Source organism: Nelumbo lutea, chromosome 5 (genome assembly GCF_056320005.1).
Source record: "Nelumbo lutea isolate HS-2025 chromosome 5, American lotus-T2T, whole genome shotgun sequence".
NCBI classification, from domain to species: Eukaryota; Viridiplantae; Streptophyta; class Magnoliopsida; order Proteales; family Nelumbonaceae; genus Nelumbo; species Nelumbo lutea.
The window spans coordinates 29,152,833-29,176,538 of record NC_142688.1 but is presented as its reverse complement, the minus strand read 5'-3'; the positions used below and the strand labels follow the sequence as shown (position 1 = coordinate 29,176,538).

At 38.7% G+C, this 23,706-nt stretch overlaps 1 protein-coding gene across 1 annotated transcript in view; it reads right to left on the bottom strand.

Moving 5' to 3' along the window:
• Nucleotides 1–5,481: 5,481 nt before the first annotated feature.
• Nucleotides 5,482–23,706, bottom strand: part of EMB2765 (P-loop containing nucleoside triphosphate hydrolases superfamily protein) — a 50,851-nt gene continuing 32,626 nt past the window's right edge. The window contains exons 9-14 of the mRNA XM_088947386.1: nucleotides 11,194–12,252; nucleotides 10,781–11,044; nucleotides 8,654–8,839; nucleotides 6,998–8,152; nucleotides 6,525–6,875; nucleotides 5,482–6,364 (exon numbers count right to left, since the gene is read on the bottom strand). Of these exons, the coding sequence (XP_088803512.1) occupies nucleotides 6,023–6,364; nucleotides 6,525–6,875; nucleotides 6,998–8,152; nucleotides 8,654–8,839; nucleotides 10,781–11,044; nucleotides 11,194–12,252 (3,357 nt within the window). The 3' untranslated portion in view covers nucleotides 5,482–6,022. The remainder of the gene's footprint in view (nucleotides 6,365–6,524; nucleotides 6,876–6,997; nucleotides 8,153–8,653; nucleotides 8,840–10,780; nucleotides 11,045–11,193; nucleotides 12,253–23,706) is intronic.

The following is a 23,706-nucleotide window of genomic DNA, read 5'->3' as shown; positions in this document are numbered from 1 at the left end:
TTTGGTTAATGGGAACCAAAAGCCCATTGACCATCTTTTCTTCCTCTTAAAATCTGAAAAAAGATTGCCCCCTAGAGTTCTTAACATAAGATTTCGAGATAATGATCAACAAAGAATTAATTTAGGGCTCCTTGGTACCTCATCAGGCTTCAAACAGATTGAATCGGATTTGAATTACTAGATTAGGGATGGGGGCAAGGGTGAGAAGAGCTAGCATCAATTCATCGTTATTGATATTGCCATGCATGAATCATCGTTATTAATCCCTATATATTTGAATTAGCATCAATTCATTCTAAAAATTTAAATTCTTATCCTGAGCAGCTGAACCATCATTAGAAGTTAATTGAAGACTTGATCCCTTGATCAGGCCAGAGCAGCACCTTATATCCGTCCTCAGCTAAGCACTAACAAAGTTGTCCATACAATTAACTATTAACAACATGCATGGGAGTATGGGACCTTCTTTGTTCCTAGGAGGCTTAATTATCGGCCATCGCCATCGTCAAGTGGTGGTGGTGGTGGTGGTGGTTGCCATAAGCATCACCATCACCGATCGTCATCGCTTTCTACTTTGTTGTACATAATTCTAGTTCAGTTCCGATTGAAAATGCAAGGCTTTCAACTTTTTTTTTTGTATATAAAAGGCACCACCCACGCACTGTTAACACTCTCTAACATTAAACCCTTATCAACCACGTCTCGCTAATCGCTATACATATGCACCATTGCTATCTAATTCGCTTGCCCACCATATATACAATATCTCTGGCCTGCATGGTATGACCTGTATCATGCATTGCCGACCTCATCCGCCACCGCTGTCGACAACGACGACTAATTCACTGTTTCCATCAACCGCTATCAGTACTATCCCCATCGCTCTCCCCCCTCCCCACTATCACCACCATTTCCATCATCGTTATCATTATTGTGATCATCACCGCCACTTAAAACTTATGGGACCCTTCCTTTCTTTTGTCAGCCTCAAAAATATCAGTAGGATATGTAGTCAAATGTTGGTAAAAAGAACCCCAACATCTTAGGTAGCATCTCCCCCATTACCTCCATGAGTCCATTAAGTAGAGAATCCTTCACTCACCACCTTTGACTGGAATTTAAAGTTTTAAAAATGACTGCTTCTTTCTTTGCTTTCATTTGCTGAAACTTTCTCGAGTGGGAGGGGTGCTTTTGTTTGGTCTTTGATTGCTCCTTCTCCAACGTAACGTTTCTCTTTTCTTTTTATTTTTCTTATTTTCTCAATTGACTTTTCCATGAAGATGGCGATGGTTTACTCTTCCACTCTTCTCTATTTTCCAATGTTTCATCGCTGTTAATTACAAGTGTTCCCATAAAAAACTTTCCGAGTTCCATGGGATTTAAGCTGATTGTAGACGTTATTATGGATAACTTCTTGTTTGATTCTTGGAAGGGAATGGATTCAAATTGAATGACCGTTGATGCACTACCTTTCTAACATACTTCTCGCTTTCATGACCTAAGACTCAGTTTGATTGTACTTTGTAGTGACAATTTTGTTTGCATTAATGTAAATGCATGGGAATGCAAATAGGTTGGATGTAATTAAATTCCACCAATTATAGCTAGGCTTCAAGTTTGACTGTTTTATTTGTAGCAAATAGGGCTGACTCGCAGCAGCTTTGGGTTTATGAGATGGGCCCCATACAAATAGCTTACATGTTATGTTGGTTGAAAATTCCACCCATATCAATCAGCTCTCAGTCGATTATTTGAAGGGCTGTATACTTCAGCATCTTAGAATTGCTCATGAAACATTTCAAATGAATCCGGAGTTATTGCTTCTCACACCAACCTCACACACTTTGCACTTGTTAATTGGGAACATCTCTGATCTCCCACACTTAAATGTTGTCATTCATGGCAGATGCTCCAATGTATGTTGGATGCTCTGAGGCTGGTGTGAGGAGCATTTCTGAGGAGAAAATCCGACTCCTTCAAATCATCTCACAAGGTTCAAAGTAGTAATACTCTCAATGTGAAATATTGATCAAACAATTGACTTTTTTTTTTCCATTTGACAACTTGTTAGTGGATGGATGGATGTGATATGGCGTCTCGTCTATTGTTATTTGAAACCACTGAAATAACATAGGTTTAAAGCCACATATCTGAATATCTGAAAATTGATCCATATATATTATATACAAATGTATCCATACATTGTGATATTTGGAACCTTTGCAGCTGAATCTTCAGATCAGCCCTCCTAAACAAGCTCTAAAAAGCAAGATGATGTGGTTCCTAGTTTATATATGACAGATTTATTTGGATGAAGGTGGTACAGATTTTATATCAGTTTTGGGGATATAAAATTTGCACTATCAGCGAGTGCAAACGGGACTAAAAATACAAATTTTGTATCAAGTAGAATGCAAATCATAGTTGAAAAATACAAAAACTATAAAAGAAATGCAAAACTGAACTGAAAGCAAAATTTGCATCCTATTCAGATTTACACTGCAAACAAACAGAGCCTAAAGGTTTCTAACCCTAAATGGCTGCCTGTAACTTTCTCAACATCATACCCTCACGCTTAACATAAAAGTAGTAGGTTGTATAAGCTAGCTCCAAGCTCCAATCAAGCATACGCACTCAAAACAAGTTTAAGGAGTTGCAATATAATAGCATAAAATTTGTTTAAGGAGTTTAAAAATAAGGCAATTTCTATGTGCCAGAAGAGTATGGTACCTGAAAAACATTCATCAACCAGAAACCCAAGAAAATTTAGATGAATACGTGTTGACTAATTGGTTAGCATTTGGATGAATACCAAAAAGGTGTATTTAGGTGATGTTTCGAATTTAATAAGAGGCTGAATCTTCGATTTATCATGATTGAAACATATTTTTTAGTTTTCATCCAGAATATTATATAAACTCCAGTCCAAAAGATCAAAATGAGCACGCTTTGCTAGGCTTACCTTCACTACTTGGTATTTGACTATTAAATGGGAAGATCAAAGAGGGGGAGTGAGACAAACCAATGATAAGAAGACAACAATCCAAGGATCCAAAAAATAAACTATAACAGAAAATTTTCATCTGATTCATGTAAAACAAACAAACAAAGAAAAAAAAACACGCCTTCAAATCGTCTGAAGTTCCACCTTGTAAATTGTAATACTTGAGCAATCTGCATATACCACTTCAGTTGGTCTCACATGTCAAGTCACATTTCTTTTCCTTCTGATCTGTTTCCCCCCTTATGTTTTCTTCCCGGCGCTTTGGACTTTAATGATCTTGTTGGTTTGGGCCTTTGGGGCATTATTGTGCCGAACGTTGTCTAATATGGTTGGCCATGTTGCTTATAAATTTTCTACCCTTCGTAGATGTATTTTTTGTGCAATTTCTTTTTTTCCTTTTTGTTTGGTTGGGGAATTATGATTAGCAATATCCATTCTGTTATTCCTTTGAACAGGTAGCCGTCTTGCCGCCGGTTGAAATTGTTCCCTTTTGCTGGAAATTCACAGCCTACCTGTTGCAGAGGTTGTTTGAGTACGCCGGTTGTGTCGCCAAGCTCAGGACATGGATTTTAAGAAAGATATTGGGGATTTGAAGGTGCTAGCGATTCAATTCTCTCTGAGCAAGATGCTGCATTCACAGAAGATTGAAACGGATCACCAAGATACCGTTCACGATGTGGCCATGGATTATTATGGCAAGAGCTTGGCTACGGCTTCTTCGGATAGCACAATCAAGAACAGCAGTGCCGTATCTCTCTCCACAAAAGATTGAAAGGAGCCATTGGATTATTAGTTTACCCTCTCTCTTCATCTGCAAGGAACGAAAAACAGAGGAAATCGGGAAGAAAAAAGGGGAGGAGAGAAAAGGAAAGGGGGAAGAAGAGAGGGAGGATTTCGGAAGTTTGCTACCAATGCAACAGCTACCGCTGCTGCTGTTTGTGTATGATGAAGTCGGAGAAGATGAACAGTATTTTTCTCCCAATAATTACTATGAAGGTAGTATGAAAATTAGAAAACATTGCAACAGCGGACTTCAACGGCAAAGGGTCTTTGTCTCTCGGTCATAGTACAGGGGAATCTGTCACAAAACAAGGTACAGGAAGTCTTTGTCACAAACCCCATAATTACCAGGGGCGGGCGGGGGAGGGGGGCCTTTGTAATTTACCCTGTAAATATGACGACCATTTAATGGGAAAGTTGAACTGCCAATTGGTCTTCCCTTAGAATCTTGTTTGAATATCCAAAGTTACAAATCGTGGATTGGATGTGGATCCACCCCCATGGGAAAACCTAGATGCCCGAAAGACATGATACCAGGTCTTTGAACAACCAATGGTTACCACTTTATGACCAGTTTATTGGTTAAGTTTTTCTTATAAAATTTAAATCATACTAGTATTTTGATTTTAGATTTTACATTGAACTTTCAAACAAATATTTAGCAATGATAATATTATAATAAGGTATTGCCTAGGTGACAAAAATGACAAGGCAAGCATTTTTTTATAATATCATTTATATTGATGCATCTTATTAATGTGTGTGAATACATTAAATATATATATATATATATATATATATATATATGCCTAGGTGACAAAAATGACAAGGCAAGCATTTTTTTATAATATCATTTATATTGATGCATCTTATTAATGTGTGTGAATACATTAATATATATATATATATATATATATATATATATATATATATACACTGTATTATTTATATTTTATTTTAACACGTACTATTAAAGCTCAGTTTGGAAGTACAAATACGAATTTGTATAATATACATACATACAAAATACAAGACTTTGCACTCCACATATTTGTATTAGTACTCCTTCCAAACTGAGCCTAAATTTTAAAAGATCAAAAGGCTTTAGGAGAAAAAAAGAAACAATACAAGTGTAAACGTTTCTATTCTTATTTTAATTCCCCCTCTTTCACAATTCAATTAAATAAAACATCCCTTTTTCTACTTTACTTTCCATCTTAAACTTATATCATTAATAATCTTTAGCTGTTAATTGATATGAAATTGCTCTATTAAAAACTTATTACTACTTTTTTAAACAACAAAATTAATAACTAGACTTCAGGGTGTTTATGAGGGGTTCGTTGAATACAGATTAGCATATTTTTTTAGGGAAAATTCTCAATTAGTACCCTGTACTTTGGGCCTAGTGCCACTTTGATCCCCGAACTTTAAAATGTGACAATTCAGTACCTGTCCTTTCAAAACATGACAATCCAATACCTGGTGTTAACTAGCTGTTAAACAGTTGTTAAGTGGCATTTGAAAAAGACAAATACACTAGGCCCAAAATACAGGGTACTTATTGGGAAATTTCCCCTTTTTTTTACAAAGTGGCCACTCTTTTGAACCCACATGAGAATTCAGAATTCCCTTGCTTGTCACATAGGATTGAGTGAAACTTATCCATTCAAAATTAATAAAACCACAAGTCGATGTAGAGATAATAAATTCCTTGATCAGAAAGACAATTATGAAATTCTCTTAACAACGTACATTACTCACCCGACCCTTCAAGTACCCAGCTCCGGAACCAAGTAATATGATCAGTTTGTCCATCCGTACAGAATTGAGATAAAAAAAGCAAATGGATGCCATCCTCCGCGTAATTACTGCCGAAGGCCACGGCCTTAATGAGAATAATCGCTCTTGGTCTTTATATCCAATGCCTTCTTGATGGTCATAATTTGATTCCAACTGAATGCTCGCTTGCTAAAGTTTAAATGATACTGGGAATTTGAGGGCTCATTTGAACAAGGTACTGGTCTTTCTATTGGAAAGAATGATGCATAAGCAGACATCCTTGTGGGTCCACGAGTTAATGCATAAATCTGGCACCAAATTAAACAATATACATAAGCTTTAGCATGGAGGGGCATTGCACAATACAGGTCCTAGTGAACTCGGCAATCGTGACACAAATATGGACTTGGGCTAAACCATCCACAAGCTTCTATTAGTCATCCAATACTTTCTAGGTCACTCTTCCATCTTATCTTCATCCCTTGAACTGTTTTCAAGTGGCAAATCTGAACCACCATCATTTGCAATATCCACTTGGTTATTCCCCTCTGAATTACTTTCAAGTGTCATGTCCTCGTTATGATTGGTTAGACTGTCCATACTCTGAGCTTCACTCTTTGAACCATTGTCGAGCAGAACATCCCCATTTGCAGCAGCAGCACTTGTAGACGAAGTATCAGCCTTACTCACATTGTTTGAGGATGTTGAATTTTGATGAGTGTGTTGCAGCAGCTCGTTTGCATCCCAGACTGGTGGGTAAGCAGTATGATAATTGTAGTTGTAGCTCACAAGTCGTTCCTAGTACCAATGAAAGGAATTAATAATGAGACAATTACCTCTACGATATTCAATTACTCCATCAAATAAAATAAAATAAATGGTCCATGGTGCGTTTGGCTTTTTTAGGGGTTAGGGGGAGGTCAAGTCTTGGATCCCAGTACTAGAAGAGGTGGCATACCTGATAAACCTCGTGCATTTTTAAGTTGACAAGATTAGCCATCTGTTCAACACCATTTATATAATGGATCCTTCCGGTATCCCCAACAGGACGTTCTGTAAAATGAGTATTTTCTTCCAGGTTTAGGGCAAGGAGGTCAGGTCTCTGAAGCAGAAGCTGAAATGTAGGTTGTAGTTCATAACACTGTTCAAAAAGGGAGCGACGACAAAAGACATATAGACCAAGCCGTGCTCGAGACATTGCAACAACCAATCTTCTAATATCACGAAGGTGGCCAACGAAACGTGTACGTACAAGAGACAGTAAGATGAAGTCATTTTGCTGCCCTTGAAATTTATCGACGGTTGTAACCTATCATGAGAGAAATAAGGTCATCAATGATTACATGAAAAGAAATGTGGTAGAACGTTCATATCCAATAAATTCTGAAAAATAGAAAGAATAACAGAATAAACCTCTTTATAATGACTCACCTTGCTAGGGGGACCAATGAAGTCATATGGCACACACCGTCTGTTGATGACATCACGAATCAGGAACTTCTGGCCATTGTAAGTGGTCAAAATTGAAATCTTACTTGCAGGATAACCTAACAAACGCATGTAAATATAAACACTGACTAGATATTCTGCCTCTCCTTCATTTTGATAGAACCATGGTGAAGGAGCACTCTCCCCTTTCCCATGGTAATCTGGAACGTTCACCAGCTGATACTCAAACGAGAATCCAGCATTAGCTTTATGAAAGAAAGCTTGCTCCCGAACATATGGAAGATCACCCAGATCTCGGTACCTCCAGTTGTAAAGTTCTGCTATGCTTGGCCTGGCTCTACCTTGAGCATTTAGTTCAATATATGGGATACCAAGGCGAACAAACCTCGTGAACAGACTCTGATCCATGTGGCTGTACTTCTGGAAAGCCATGTTCTTGACAACCGGAGGCAACTGGTGATGATCACCAATTAATATGCAACGCTTTAGGCGTGCATGACCATCTTCCTGCCTCTGGAGTAGCATTGGAATAAATGTCTCAATCTCCAAAATTTGGGCACTTTCTTCCATAAGCAAGTTGTCATACTTAAACTCCAGTTGCAGAAAATCCTTCCTTTTGAGAGCTGCATGAGTGCAAGTCATGGCTACAACTTTTGCTTGCTTAGTCATCAGATAATTTGCCCGATCAGCTGTTGACTTAAGTAATTCAAATGCCCTACACTCTTCCAACTCCTGGAACATGGTTTTAAGATGACGGAAGCAACCTTTGGCTGCACGCATGTCTTTCTCAAAGGAATGGCCAGTGAAAACTGGCTGTGGGGTGTTGGAGAAAAACTCCTTAAAGGGGAAGCGGTCCTTAACAAATGTTGGTTTGTCTTGATTCTGTGCACAAGCAGCCAGAAACTGCTCCCAGCGTGAATACACATGCAGCAACCAAAAATATCCAGCAGTTTCACATGTATAGCCTACATCTTCTGGCAATTGAAGCGATCTTGCAAGCCTCTCTACTTCCGCAAGCAGCTCTAAACGCCGAACAAGCATTGCATTCACACGACCTTGACGGCTGAAATCAAGATCAGTTGCCAGCTCTTGCTCACCTTGACCCAGACGGAGAAGGTATCGAGCAGGAACATCTCTCTGAAAGTAAAACATGATAGGCTTTTAGAAATTAAGTATCCAAAATTGAATACAGAATTTTAGTTAAGCTTAAACAAAGCATGCTTGTACATAGTTAAGAATTTCACAAGGATGGCATTTACAATCTTCTAACTAGTATGCAACAGAATTTAACTTCAAGGGTATTATAGATATTAAAATAAAAAATTAAGAGAGTGTTCGACAACATGGTTGGTTTTCTTTTATCAAAAGAAAAACAATAACCATATCAGCAAAATTATGCTGTTTTGCTGATGTGACAGTTGTTTTTGAAAAGCCATGTCGTCAAACACCCCCTAAATGATCCAGAAAGACTCCAGTAACAACACCTTAATCTTTCACTCCCAATACCAGGCTCAAATTCCAAGCTGCCTCACCTTCCCTTGGAGGTGACATTTGGTTTTGAACTTGGTAAAATTATATAACTACAACAAATCTACAGAAAGATAAATTTAACAAGTACACCAAGGCAAGCTAAGATACCTGCATTATCTTCTCAAAAAGATCATTCAGAGCCTGATTTGAATGTGTAATTATTAAAGTTCTCTGAGAGGGACAATTATGATAAAGAACATTCAGAATCTGCACAGCTGTATCTGTCTTTCCTGTCCCAGGTGGACCTACAACCATTGTTAGTCCCGGCTGAATACCTGAGATGATTGCTCCAACCTGTAATAATTAAAAAAGAATCATGATTTTGAGAAAAAAATTAAAATCCGCAAACATATAAAAGATTAACAATTTCAAAGCAAAACCAGTTGCAAAGTAATACTGTTGAGTTTTCTTCAAGGGAAAGAACCATTATTATTCACTATTGAAAACTCAACAGTCAACAGTATTATGTTGTCGAAATAATAATATTAGCTTTGGATATATGCATCGTTTCCTTCAAAACCAAAAACTCCAAGCCTATGTTGTCAAAATCTTGCAATTTACTATAGGGGTTCACAAGTCAATTTGTGAATGCCAAAGGCTCCATTTCAAATCTTAGCATTGAATCCTATCATCAAAGTCTAACAGCTATTAGAACTAGAAAAAAAAAAAAAAAAAAAAACACTATTAGTACCGAATCCCAAGGGTTCCAGTTCAACTCAATTTGTGAACCTCAACTCATCCTCTTCTCCTTTTTTTTCTGATCATAGACTGCATATTTTATTAAAATGCAGAAAAGTACAAGAGTTGCAATGGCAGTTCCGCTACAGAATAAATTTTATTAAAGTACGACTCCTGGAACAGTTCCGTTACAGTAACAATGGCAGCAAGTTGGCCTCCTGCGTGGACACATAGCAATTGAGGGATTGGAAGGTGGCAAGATGGGTCGACTCCTCAAAACCCAAGCTCCCCATACTTGAAAACCTTAGCTGGGGCTGAGCTACAGCTCAAACAAGAGAGAGAACCAAAAGACCCCTCCAGAAGCATTTCCCCTTCTCTTTTATAAGACCCAATGTCTTGTTGGAGAAGCCAATTAAAATATTTACATATCCCTAAAATGTTTCCCTTTCACAAGCAACTCCTTAAGAACAAAACTAACCTCAAATGAACCCCCAAAAGATAACTTTTGTTACAAAAAGATCCAAGAGACCAAAACCTAACAGATATGCACCCAACTACCCCTGACCAGAATCTGACTTATAAAATGATGAAAATACCCCTGATCCCTAACTGTCAACAAAGTTACCCAAAAACAACAATTTGGGATCCTACTACAAAATACTTTTTTTTTTTTTTGCCTCGTCACTCTGTCACTAATGTTTGATATGAAAAATGGCATTTGGCTTGTACATTAACTGTTCATTTATAATAAGCTAGGAGATAAAAAGGAAACATCACATAGAAATGCCCTCAAGAGTCTGTGGAGTGTCAGATTCTGTCATGCACCCAACACGAATACACCATCCATCTAGAAGAGCCCATACAAAAACATCTCCGACTTGGACCCTTGTTTTTATACTTACCAGCCTAGGACCTTACGTATTACCATTGCACCATGAAACAGCTCCAATTGCAGCTATTCAAAACCTTTTAAATAGGTCATCTTTTTATTTTATTTACCATCAACATGCTGGTTAAAGGACCATTCTGTGAATTATTAAACCTTGAAGATGAACTTAAGTAAATCATTTGTTGTATATACCATACTAGTAGTAAACTTGGTGGCAGCAATGAGATTTACCTCATTTTCATATTTGTATGAAGTTTTAGAGATATTTTCAAATTTATCAAACTTTCTAAAAACACCCTACATTATATGATATGATTCATGACTTCTTGTTCAATTTGATACAACAATCTTTACAATTTGGTACCTTACAATTATAACTTCTAGAAGCTTATTTTAAACATTGAAGAAAACACATGAATGATTCAATCGCAACCACAATTTATGAACCAACAAAAGCAAGACAAAATAGATCCAATTCCAACAATGTGGCAAATGTCCTTAAAAACAGAAAATCTCAAAATACCATATTATTAAAGGGGTGAGATTCCAAGACCCAATTGTTTGGATACTTCTTTAGTGGAAACCTCAAGACCAAAAGGCATAACCTGAGCTAAAATGCACAGTAAAATGTATGAGATGTTTCGCATAATTAAAAGGCTGTTCATTACCTGTGTGGCAGTAAATCTAACAGAGTTCTGCTTTGGCTGATCTTGGGGATATGGACCAGGATCAGGAGGGACATATGCTTCCACTCTAAGTTCATCCTTCTTAGAAACTGTATCATCCATACCAACATGATTTATGGTAGGTACAATGGACTTTGCATTCCCTGGTAGAGCATGTGGTTTGCCTTTAAATGCCTTGGGGAGATTTATTCGAAATGGAGGTTTTGGATGCAAGTTCTCTGTCCCATCAGGATTCACAAAGCAAACCTGGACCATAATTCAGCCAATCAATTAATTTTCCCAGTTACAAAAATTATAAAGCATACAAGGTTATAAATACAATGTGATATAGTTAAAGCCCTAAAGTCACACTATATTACAAATGAGACAGGAGTGGCAGGAAGAGAAAAGAACACCTCATAGTTTGGAAAGCTCTCTCTCAAATGATCTGCATCAAGAAACGTGTCCTTGAAGTCTACTGTTTCTAAAAGATCTGACATGTTTGTCCACTGTGCTGCAGAAGGATCTCCATAGCCCAAAAATATATTGTGCAACCAGTCAGGAACAATACAAGATTCATTCATAAGGTCTCTTATTGACTCTAAAATTGCTTTGAAGTTGTTTTCCTTGGGTTTCCTTCTCATGAGTATATTAAATGTCCCATAAATGTCCTCTGCATCCTTCTTGGCAATGTCAGAAACATCCATGTAATATTGTGCTGTATCTAGGGCAACTGTCACAGTTCGCAGTTCACCTTTAGGAGGTTTCCATTCATCCCTTTTAATTCTCCCAGTGAAATCATTCATAAGAGTCGCCTCCTCGTCACGTATTTCAATAATTTCACATCCACGAACATATTGAAGCCCAAGCCTTTCTGGAACACTTGACTTTTCAGCCTCCTCTGCACTGAGAGGCTCGAAAGAGGGACGAATAGAAAGTAAAAATAGGACATCATGCTCCTTAAGGGCATCCCATTCAGATCTTATTTGAGCTCTATAACTTGAAATGCTATATGTAACCTCTGCGGTTACAGAAGATGGTTTTACTTCTCCAATGTTTGGTTGCTTTACCTCAGTAATCTTAAATTCCTTAATAGGCACTGCCATCCTCGACCATCCACGAAAAGCAGTATCTCCCTCATTATTGATGTATGCAAGAAGATGAGGCACAGCTTCCTGAATATCCTCACGAATTTCATATGTTGATTCCAGACGGAAAAGATTGAAATTTCTCAATAGATAGTCATGGAGGGTTAGAAATTGAAGATTAAGCTTTGGAAGAGCAAGACAGCTTTCACCAGAGTAATTGATGCTTGGTACAAGGCTTTCATCCCACATAACCTGTTCGTTCGGATAGAGAGGAAGAGCATTTATGGCTTCCCTTTGGGACTGACGCCTCTCAATAAAGGAGACCATGACTTCAATAAGAAAATCTACCCTGTGTGCCCAGGGATCTTCCTTGGACACCAATTTGAGCTGTAGGTAGAGGAAGGTTGTTAATGAAGAAGCAGAAACAATTAAATGGCTTGACAAAATAATAATAATGCAAAATAATATTCAAAAACAACATGAGAATGCTGCAATTTTCTTAAAAGAAAAGGCAAGTGATAATCTGCTTGAAAACATATGCATAACTCATTGCTAGGGACATTACCATCCAAACTTATCTACTTGTATCATTCCAGGAAGATTCAATGGAAGAATGATCCACTTAAGGCTTTTGTAAGATTGGAATGGTGTAAGTGGCAAAGTTTAAAGCTTGAACTAACAAGCTTACACAAAATATTAGCTCAATGAAATTCCTTAAAGATGAGTTAGCACACAATATTTGGCAAAATTCAGGCTTGAACTAAATTATAAAGGGAAAAGTCTTAAATTAAATTGATTACCACTTCTTATTCTTAGCAGCAAGGTGTTCTGTAGCAAGTATTTCTCTATTACATTAATTTCTTTTTTATATTGGTTACCGCTATAGCATAAGTTTTTCCTTTCCTTTTTTCTTTGTTTGTTGTGATTCTGACCATTTCATTATTTTTTTCATTTTCTATAAGTGGTTTTCTGAATGTAAAAGGGTCATTACCCAAAGTTTGTCCCAGCTATCTGGTGTCTTGGGAGGGATGGACTGGATATGGACCTAACCTTTGCCACTTTTTTCACAAAGTGACCATCCTCAGACTTGAAGTCATGTTTTTGCACTTGCCAGCCCAAGATTTTATCATTACACCAAGAAATGTATTAAGAAAAAATAAGAGAAGCTACTCAGAGTCTCCCAACCACACAACGGTGGTAGGGTGGGGCGACATGTTTACATTTTATTTATTACCAGAATGAAGGAGATTTTCTTTTTTTTTTTTTTTATTAGTAACAAGACATTACATTGATTAAAATTTACAATTGTGAAGAAATTCCAATACATAGAAATCCCAACGACGCAAAAACATCAACTACCTCCCTGCCCAACTACAATTCAGTCCAGAAAACCTGATTTCTATTTACCCCTTGTTTGGCTATCTTGAAAAATGAGGTAGAATGCATGGAGAACTGGTTGTGCAATTCTCCATTTCAATAAAAATTAAAAAACCTAATGATGGCAGGGAGTGGGCATTGACAAATGTTTATGGATGAAATTCCTACAGAGATAGGATGTTCTTTTGGGAAGAGCTGGGAGCAGTTAGAGGTCTATGGGAGGCGCCTTGGTGTTCGGGAAATGAATTTAATGTTTTATGGTTCACAACAGAAATCAGTAACCCCAATCAAAGAATAACTACAAGCATGAGAAACTTCAATGACTTTGTGGATGACTTTGAATTAAAGGAGATCCCATTGCTACAAGCAGAATACACCTGGTCAAATTTTCAAGAACTTTCAACTTGCTCTAAATTGGATAGATTTCTGTTCTTGGTGCATTGGGAAGAGATGTAGGAAAATTTAGCTTCTAGAGCCTAGCCTAGAGTAACATCAAATCATTGTTCCATTGTCGTAGTTCAGGAGCATAGTTGTCAAGACAACACCTAGGCGACAAGACGCCCTTGGAGGCTCGTCTCACCTAATCACCAAGTAGTTTTGTACATTATGTTATAAAATCTTTTTATTCTTAATTTTTTCAAATTTTAATTATAAAATAGACATTATTAAACTAAAATATCCATTTTGTGTGTTTATATACTAATTTCTTTTTATTATTTTCTTATTTGTTAGGGTTTAATCAATTCAAACATTGCTAAATGCTGCATTGAACCCTCAAAGACTTCAAAACCCAAACCAATAAATAAGAAAGAACTTAAGATTTCGTCTAATCAACACATTTTCTTCTTCTCATGGATATGTTGATTTTCTTATAACAAAAATAGGGGTTCAACCCCTATATCTTCTGGAATTTTCTTTTCTTTCTTCTTTTTCTTCTCATAAATATATCGATAATTGTTAAGGAAATATGGTTATGGAATCTACGGAACTACCTTGGAATATTTATTTTCTACTTAAAAAAATCCATCACCTAGGCATTCGCCCACCTAGGTAACTAGGCGACAAGGCTAGCCACACCTTGGAGCCTTGAAAACTACGCTCAGGAGCTATCATAAGGAGGCCTTTCGCCCTTCAGGTTTGAAAATATGTTGTTGGAGGATCCTACCTTTGTGGAAAAGATTAAGAGTTGGTGGGGTAAAGTTAGAGGAAGGGGTGTGAAAAAGGGATGAGGTTCTCTACGAGCTTAAAGAAACTGAAAGAGAAAATTAAAGCTTGGAACAAAGAACAATTTGGGAGAGTGGAGGAAACAAAAAAAAGAAAATTTCTCCAAGGGTTGTGGAGTTGGATAGTAAAGAAGTCATCAAAGAAATCAGAAGGGAGGAGAGAGAGGAAAAAAGAACTCTAAAGGTTGAACTAGAAGAATTATTAGGAAATCTCTTGGAGGAAAAAAATCTAGATGCAAATGGCTTGTGGAGGGAGACGAGAACACAAAATTTTTTTTTCACTCAACTAGTGGAAGAAGAAAATCTGATATCTAGCATTGATGTGGATGGTCAAGAGGTAACCAAGGAAGAGAAAACAGTCAAAGTTTTTGTGGATCATTTTAAGGTCATTTTCACCGCTTCTAGGATAAGGAGCTCTAACATACCAGTTCTAGCTTGGGAGCAAATTCAACCTTTATAGCTTTGATCCCCATAAGCCTGGTGAGGAGTCTCTACAAGATAATAGCAAAGGTCTTCGCTGGAAGATTTAAAAAGGTTTTACCTCTAGTGACTTCACAATTCCAAGGTGCTTTCATTTAAGAGAGGCAAATCATTGATCAAATCTTGGTGGCTAATGAGTGTGTGGCAGTGGGGAGATTAAGGAGGGGAAAATGTTTAGTTTGCAAGTTGGACTTAAAGAAGGCCTAAGATCTACTGGATTGGTCTTTCCTTCTTGAAATTCTAGAGAAGATTGGGTTGGGTGCTAGATGGAGGATGTGGATTAAAGGATGCTTAAGCTCTGTACACTACTCAATTTTGGTTAATGGAGTAACTACGGATTTTTTTCCAGCTAGTCAATTTTGGTTAAGTAGGATGATAGTTAAGGCTGACCAAGATAGATTCATTGAAGGCTGGAGGGTAGGAAAAAATGAGGTGGTAGTTACCCACTTGCAGTTTGCAAATGATATAATTTTGTTCTATGAAAAAGGCAATGAAAGTGACTTGAGAAATTTAAAGGAACTCATAGCTGCAATGAACTTGGGAAAGAGTTGTGTAGCATGGATCAATGTGGAAGCTAGGGAATGAGAAGAGGGACCATTTAGTGAAGTGAGAGCAAGTAAGTAGACCTAAAGAGCAAGGAGTGCTTGGAATAGGGAATTTAATGTGTAGAAATACAACTCTTGGGCAAATGGCATGGAGGTTATCTGCTTTAAGAAATCGCCGATGATTGAGGGTAATCGGTTAAGAGGGGTCACTTCCCATTTAAGGGTGGCTGCCAAAATAACCAAGGGGAGAGGGGTAGACAAGATGCGAGAAGTTTACACATTCAGCAATGGCCGGCTCATGGGAAGGTCTCTGTTAAAGCGAACTCTAGATCCTTCTTTCTGGATTTGGATAGTGAAAGCATGGCAGAGAGATCAATCTTCCTACAATCTTGCCTAGTAGGAAGTTTCGATTGAAAAAGATTCGAGCTAGAAGATATTCAAAAGTGGTCATCAAGGGTTTGGAACTGCTCGCACAGGTTGATGTGAGGCATCTTGATAGTGAGAGTTAGGTATTCTTCCTACTCTCAAAGGAAGAAGCTTAGAGAGTTCTAAATACGGGTTTGAGATGTTTCAAAGAAGCCTTGCTACACCTTGAACCTTGGCCAGAATTGATAGGAGTTTGGTGGAAGAAAGAAGATGTTCCAGCTCATGCCTCTCCTTGGGCAGTTTGTATTGTAACATCACTTTGTTTCCTTTGAATAAAATACCATTCATTTATCGAAAAAAAAAAAAGATGTTCTAGACCATTTTGGGGTTAAAGTATTTGGACTTCTTTACATCTATGGAGCAACGAAATTGGTAGGATGATTGGTGACCTCTGTGGTGGTTTTTTTGGAAGTGGACGATTCAAAGAAGTACAAGGAGTCCTTTGAATGTATGCAATTGAAGGTTCGTTGGTTGGGTTTACCCCCTCAGTCGGCTAACATAGTGGTAGGTGAAGTGATGTACATAGTCATGATTTGGTTGGAGATCAAATCAGAAAGAATGGTGGTTTCAACGGATTATAAAAATGCTATTCCAACTAGCAAGGATTTCACCTCTCGAGTGTTAGCCAGTGTACCGGCAGAAGGGGAGTTTCGGTCAGTGATGGAGACTACCGAGAAAGGAGGGTCGGTGATCTTCCCCGAAGCTCACTCCGATGACCACCCTACAAAAGTCCACAACCTGTCAGAAATCAGGAGGAAGAATATTGGAGGAAAGTGGAGAATAGAAAAAGAAGACAAAACCCCAGCCGTAGGTTTCCAAAAAATTCCTACGGCCAAGATAAAATTGAGGGTGAGGTGGGAAAGGGCTCAAGGGCAAGGCGGTTTCGAAATTCAAATTTCCTAAATTCTAAAGAGGTTGATGTGGCATTTGTTGATAGGTTGGCTGAGGCAGTGGTGGATAGAATTCAAAACCAAGTGAGTTCAAAAGAGATGGGCCTAGTAGCACACAACCTTAATAGAAAGGTCGGCCCATGTTGTAACCCAGGTCCAATCCGATTAAAAAGCCCAGCTAAATCTTTTTGAAAGAAGCCTAGTCCCAACTTTTCCAAAGGAAAAGAAAAATTATCAGCCCACAAGGGTGACCTAATGTCTGCCTCCTCAGAGTGAAGAGTTCGCAGATGGCAAAGAAGGTTCGAGCTGTTGGGAGAGTTGGACACAAAAGCATTGCAACAGTGATAAAAGCATCGAACCTCTTTCCAACAGTGATTTCGCAGGCAAGGGGTGCTCATTTGAGGTAGAAAGGAAGTCCAGCGAGATTCCAAAAGAAGGAGAAAGCTCGGCAGGTCCAAGGGTTCCCATTCAAACAAAGTCCTTTGCAGAAGTGGTTGGAGGAATAGAAGAACCGAGAAGAAGCTCATGAACAGGGACGGAGATGCAGGAGGGTTTGGCACAAGTTGTCTCAACTTTAGAGGAAGACGACGTAAAGGAAGCCTTCCTGCCCTTAGATCGGAACAAGACACAGGTGGTATCTGAACCGATTACAGTCATTCTTCCAGCTGAAGGAGCTCCACAGGCCCATTCACTTCATATGAAAATGAGGTATGTTGAAGAGAATGAAATTTCTAATTGGGTTCTTTCTAAATTTTTAAGCTTTGGGGGGTTCCTGGGGGTGTCTTTCAAAGGGCTAGATGAGGAAACAAAAGCCCTGCTAGTTGCAATTGAAAACAAGTTTTTAGTGGAAAAAGGTAAAAAAAACACAAGGCAATCGAAAGAACTACTGGGGTTGGCCTGGGGATTAAATGACAATGCTGGGGGTTCGAGACAAAACAATAAAAACTCAAGAAGTTAAGAAACGGAAAGGATTAAAGTTTTATCCTCGAATGTTAGAAGTCACTGGTTATAGGTGGTTTCTTAAAAAAAAAAAAAAAAAAAAAAAAACCTGATTTCCTATTACTGCAAGAGACAAAACTGCAGAAGTTGACCTTCAGAGTGGTGAGGAGCATTTGGGGTTTTGGCTGCTGTGATTGGCTTGAAAGTCCAGCGGTAAATACTATTGGGGGTATAACCCTTTTGTGGAATAATAAGGCCTTCAGGCTTTTAGATAAAAGGATTGTAATGTTTTCAATTTCAGCAAAGTTTCTGTGGGAAGCTAACAACCAACAGTTAGTGGTTACAGGGGTGTACGGGCCAGTGGACTCTTGTCTGAAAGATGCTTTTTGGGAAGAGCTAAATTCGGTTAGAAGAGCATGGGGGAACCTTTGGTGATTGGGGGGGACTTCAACGCCATTATCAACCCGGAAGACAAGAAAGGCTGCACAAGAAGAGTTAATAAAGGCATGAAGGTTTTTAAGGAATTTATCCAAAATTGGGATTTAATTAATATAGCACTGTCTGGTGAAAAATATACCTGGACCAATAATCAAGACAATCCCTCTCTTGTTAAGGTTGGATAGGTTCTTGACTTCTCAGAATGGGAAGAAGCCTTTCCCAACTCAAAACAAGAAGCTCTTCCAAGGGTTGTTTCTGATCACATTCCGATACTGTTAGATACTGGTGGTTTGAGAAAAAAACCTTCTCCTTTCAGACTTGAACACTGTTGGCTGGACTCAGGAGTTGGGATCAAGTATTCAACAGTAGTGGGCTGAAGCCTCCTCCGAAGGCACAGCCAGCCATGTATTCTTCAAAAAACTTCAACAGCTGAAACCTAAATTAAAGATTTGGAAGAACGAAGGATCAAAGAAGGATGAGGAAAAGGGGAAAGATTGTATGGATGCAATTGCAGATTTAGATGCACAGGAGGAAGCAGGTCCTCTGGATGAAGCTAATAGAAGGAAAGAGCTGGGGCAAAAAAAGATTATGACTCACTAACCTACCAAAATGAAATCAAATGGAGGCAAAGAACAAGGGCAATGTGGCTGAAAGCTGGTGATAGTAATACAGCTTTCTTTCACAAAGTAGCCAATGCTAGAGGAAGAGTCAACTCAATAGATCATTTGGAGTTAGGTGAGAGGACTGTGTTTCATGAGAAGGACATTGCTGAAGCCTTTGAAAACTACTTTAAAAAGCTCTTCAGTGACCCTTGTAGGATTAGACCAAAGCTGAATGGTCTACAGTTTGGGCTATTCTCAGATCAGCAGGCTTTGGAGTTAGAAAAACCCTTGTCAGAAGAAGAGGTAAAGGAGGCCATTAACAGCTTGGAAGGGGAAAAGGCTCCAGGGCCAGATGGGTTTTCTATTCTATTCTTTAAGAAGTTCTGGAATTTAATTAAATCAGATATGCTAAAGGTATTAGAAGGTTTTCATGAGTCAGCTGCTTCGGAGAGAAGTTCAAATGCCACTTTCTTATCTCTAAACCTAAGAAAACAGGAGCTAAAGAGTTGAAAGATTTCAGGCCAATAAGTCTAAATGGTAGTATGTACAAAATACTAGTCAAAATTCTTGCAACTAGACAAAGAGGAGTAATGGACTCTTTGGTTTCTAGCTTCCAAGGTCCCTTTGTCCACAACAAGCAAATCCAATATGGAGTTCTTATAGCCAATGAGTTAATTGACTCAAGGAAGAGAAGTGGAAGAGCAGGGCCGGTTTCCAAATTAGACTTAGAAAAAGCCCATGATCATGTAAACTGGGCTTTTTTAGGCTATATGGTGGAAAGAATGCACTTTGGACCAAAGTGGAGAAATTGGATAAAAGTCTCTGTTTCTACTCCAAGGTTTTCAATCTTGCTAAATGGGTCAGCAAAAGGAAATTTCAAAAGCTCAAGAAGGCTGAGACAAGGAAACCCTCTATCTCCGCTGCTCTTCCTCTTAGTGATGGAAGGTCTTAGCAAGTTGGTAGACAGGGCCTCAGAACTGAATCTTCTAGAGGGCTTTGAAGTAAGTCCTAATGGAACAAAAATCCCCATCCCACAATATGTAGATGACACTCTCCTTTTCTGCAGTACTTCAGAGGACCAAATCCTTAATCTGAAGTATCTACTATTTTAGTTTGAGATAATTTCAGGACTGAAGGTGAACCTAGCAAAGAGTGAACTATTAGCTGTGGGAGAGGTGCCTAACAGTCAAAATTTGGCTGATATAATGGGATGCAAAGTGGGTAGTCTGCTTACAACATTATTAGGTCTACCCCTTGGAGCCAAATGTATCTCCAAAGCAATTTGGACTCCAGTCCTAGAAAGGACGGACCAAAAATTGGCTTCTTGGAAGGCAAGGTATCTCTCTAAAGGTGGTAAGGTCACACTCATCAAAGGTGTGTTAGCCAGTCTTCCAACCTACTTTATGAGCCTATTCCCCATTCCCTCAGAGGTAGCAAAGGAAATGGAAAAAAAAATGAGAAATTTCCTTTGGAAAGACTGGAAAGACTCTCACAAGTATCATTTAGTGAGCAGGGAGCAAATCTGCAAACCCCCGTCACAAGGCGGGCTTGGAATAAGAAACCTTGAGCTTTTCAACCTTGACCTATTGGGAAGTTGGCTGTGGAGATTTTCATCAGAACCAAACAAACTCTGGAGGAAGGTGATTGCGGAGAAATATGGCTTAAGGAACAATTGATGGGATGCTGGTATTCCCTCTGCCACCTATGGTTGTGGGGTGTGGAAAGGAATTTGCAAGGCTTACAGGCAGTTCAGCAGTGGTGTTAAATTTAAAGTGGGAGATGGAAGAAAAACCAGGTTCTGGTTAGACCAGTGGGCTGGTGACAACACCCTAAGAGAGCTGTTCCCAGGAGGCAGGCTATGCTGGGCTCCTCTCTTTAGGAGAAGTTTCAATGACCGGGAAATTCAGCAGATAGCAGATTTTCTTAGTCTGTTACAAGACCAACAGCTAAGTTTTCAGGAGCAAGATTCAACAGTTTAGAAATGGTCAAAATCTGGAGAATTCAGTCAAATCCTTCTACAATTTTCTGGTGGGAAGGTCTGAAGCCCCCTTTCCCAGCAAGACCATTTGGGGGAACTTGGCTCCTCCAAAAATCAAGTTTTTTGTTTGGGTGGCAGCTCTGGAGAGGTGTCTGTCCAAAGAAATGCTGCTGAATAAAGGTCTTAATCTGCCAGATTGGAGGTGCTGTTTTTGCAATATGCAAATGGAATCTTCTGGGCATCTCTTCCTTCATAGCAAGTTTAGTTCTGCAGTATGGTCACACTTCTAAAAATCCCTGAATCTAAGCTGGTGCATGCCAGCCTCAGTTAGAGCTCTGATAGAGGAATGGCATATTCAGGGGCTGTCGAAGAAGGGAAAGTTATGCCGGGCAGACTGGGCTTCCATCCCTCCAACAGTTATGTGGGCTGTTTGGTCAGAAAGAAACAACAAGATTTTTGAGAAAAAAATCTACTACTGAAGCTGAGGTCATTAACTTGGCAATAAATGTTTTGAGAAGCTGGATGTCTATACATAATGATTTTAGAGATAGCAGATCTGATTATACTTTTTTCAGATTGGCCTTTTTCTGAGGTCCTTCATTTTGTACAGCTTCTCTTTGTACACAGGACCTTATATTAATACAGTCATACTTTAACTTCTTTCAAATAAAAAAGGCTTTAGCATAAGGTAATTGTGAGCATTCATGGGATGTCAAACAATGGTTGGGATGCAAAGACAGCTCCTTCAACTTCACTTTCTCCCTGGAAATCAATACAGGAGGTATATCCAACTTCATTAGTTTCACTCATTTTGATGTGAATTGTGGTACCCAAGTACTATTTTGGGAGGATCTTTGGTTGACAAATACTCTTCTCAAGTTTGCTTTTTCTAGCCTTTATTCCTTGTCCGATTACAAACTACAACATGTTTCAAGTTTTGTCACCTTTTCTCATTCCAAGGCAAATTGGAATTTTGGTTTATAAGGGGATAGAGGGACAGTGAGTGCGAAGCCCTCGTTCAACTGTTGGACAACCTTAATCTAGCTTTTCTATACCAATCAGTGGAGGACACTGGAGTTTGGTCTCCTACTCCAAATGGTGAGTTCACTTGTGCTTTGCGTTGGGAAGCCTACCTTGGAAAGGCAAACACTTGTGATACGCTTCAAAAGAGAAGGCCAAACAAATGCCTCTCACCTCATATGTGCTTCCTTTGCTTTGCAAGCAGTGAATCCTTAGCCCCTTTGCGCTTTGTATTTGGGAATGTTCTCTTTTTGGTTGTTATTGATCAAAAAAAAAAAAATGTTCTCTTTTTGGTTGCAGGTGGTATCCCCCACAAGATGTAACTAGCCTCTTCAGTCCAAGCTTCCTAAGACAACCAAAAAAGAGAGGAGGAATTATGTGGATGACTGAGTGCAGCAGTGGTGTTGACTATTTGGGAGGAAAGGAATGGAAGGGTCTTCAATGAGAAGAGTAGATCAAAAGAGGAAAGACTATTCAGTGGATATATGTTAAGAGCATGGAATGAAGTGGTTCATACTTCTACAGAAAAGGAAAAGGTGTTTATGGAGTGCAAACCCCCAGCAATTAACAGAATTAAATTAAATTTTGATGGAATCTCCATGGGAAGTTCTGGTTTGGTAGGTATTGGAGGTGTCTCTAGAGATGGTGCAGGTAGGGTGTTGGCCATGTTTTCAGGACCTTTAGGATTGGGAGACTCCTTAAAGGCTGAACCAATGGCATTGCTGCAAGGATTAAGATTCACAAAGCAATCAAATTTCCAACATTTGGAAGTAGAAGACTCAAAACTGGTTGTTTCTTGGACCAGAAGAAAGCATCAAGTGCCATGGATCTATAGGCATGCTTTTAGGGAAATAGAGAACCTGTCACAGAGCTGAATGTTACATTCAATTGGGTAAAGGACTGTAAATGGGATGGCCGACACTCTAGAAAAACAAGGGGTCTATAGATAGCAGATGTTTTGGGCACTACTGTAACTTTATTCTAGAAAAACTAGACAGCAATTGTTTTTGGGTACTATTGTAACTTTCATTGAGGATGATTAATGCCTCATTGAAGGACTGAAACCAACATGTTGTACCATTCAGTTTTTTTTATGAATTGTTGTACCATTCAGCTTTCACCTCTTAATTAAACAACCAACCAGAAAAATAAACACACCCTACAATAAGAAAAGCTTGGCTGTTTAAGGAAAAAAAAAAAAAACAGCCTGAGCTGTTTTCAAGCTTCCTGTTCATGACATGTTAGTATTTTTTTTTTTTTATAAATGAGTGCAATTTTATTAATCAAAGAAAGAGTGTACAATCAGCCTAAGAGGAGCCACGAGGTGTTACCTCCCCCTTGGAGCCGAGCAATATGCAAATAAACACACACTAGCCTGAATTACAATTTTAAGGTAGCCCAAAACAGGTCACCCCTTGTTTAGCCAAAGAATCAGCCGTTGCATTTGCAAATCTGCTAACCCACTGAAACCTAACTGCAATATTTTTGTCAGCCAGTTAGCTTTCTTCAAAAGATCCCTGTAACCCCAAAAGACTTTCTGGATTTGTTAGCCAGCCCACCACCACCTTGGAGTCCCCCTCAATTATCAAATTTTCCACTCCAAGTTTACTAGCTACCTATATACTTGTTGTACTGCTGCTAGTATATCAGACCTTAAAGAATCGCCAAACACCCACTGGTCCTGAGAATAACAATAGGATGTTGCTGTTTTTATCTCTCAGAATCCCTCCTAGTACGTTACCTCGCTTAGTTCTTTATTTGTCTGTTTGACTAACGAATATTGGTTGCAATTATTCTTTTACCCCATACCCAATGCTAACTTATCATGTGCATGAAGCTACAGAACAGCCCAGGCTGCTTTTTCCAAACAGCCAAGCGTTTCCACTAAACAGCGAACCTGATCATAACTCCAAGCCCCTAATT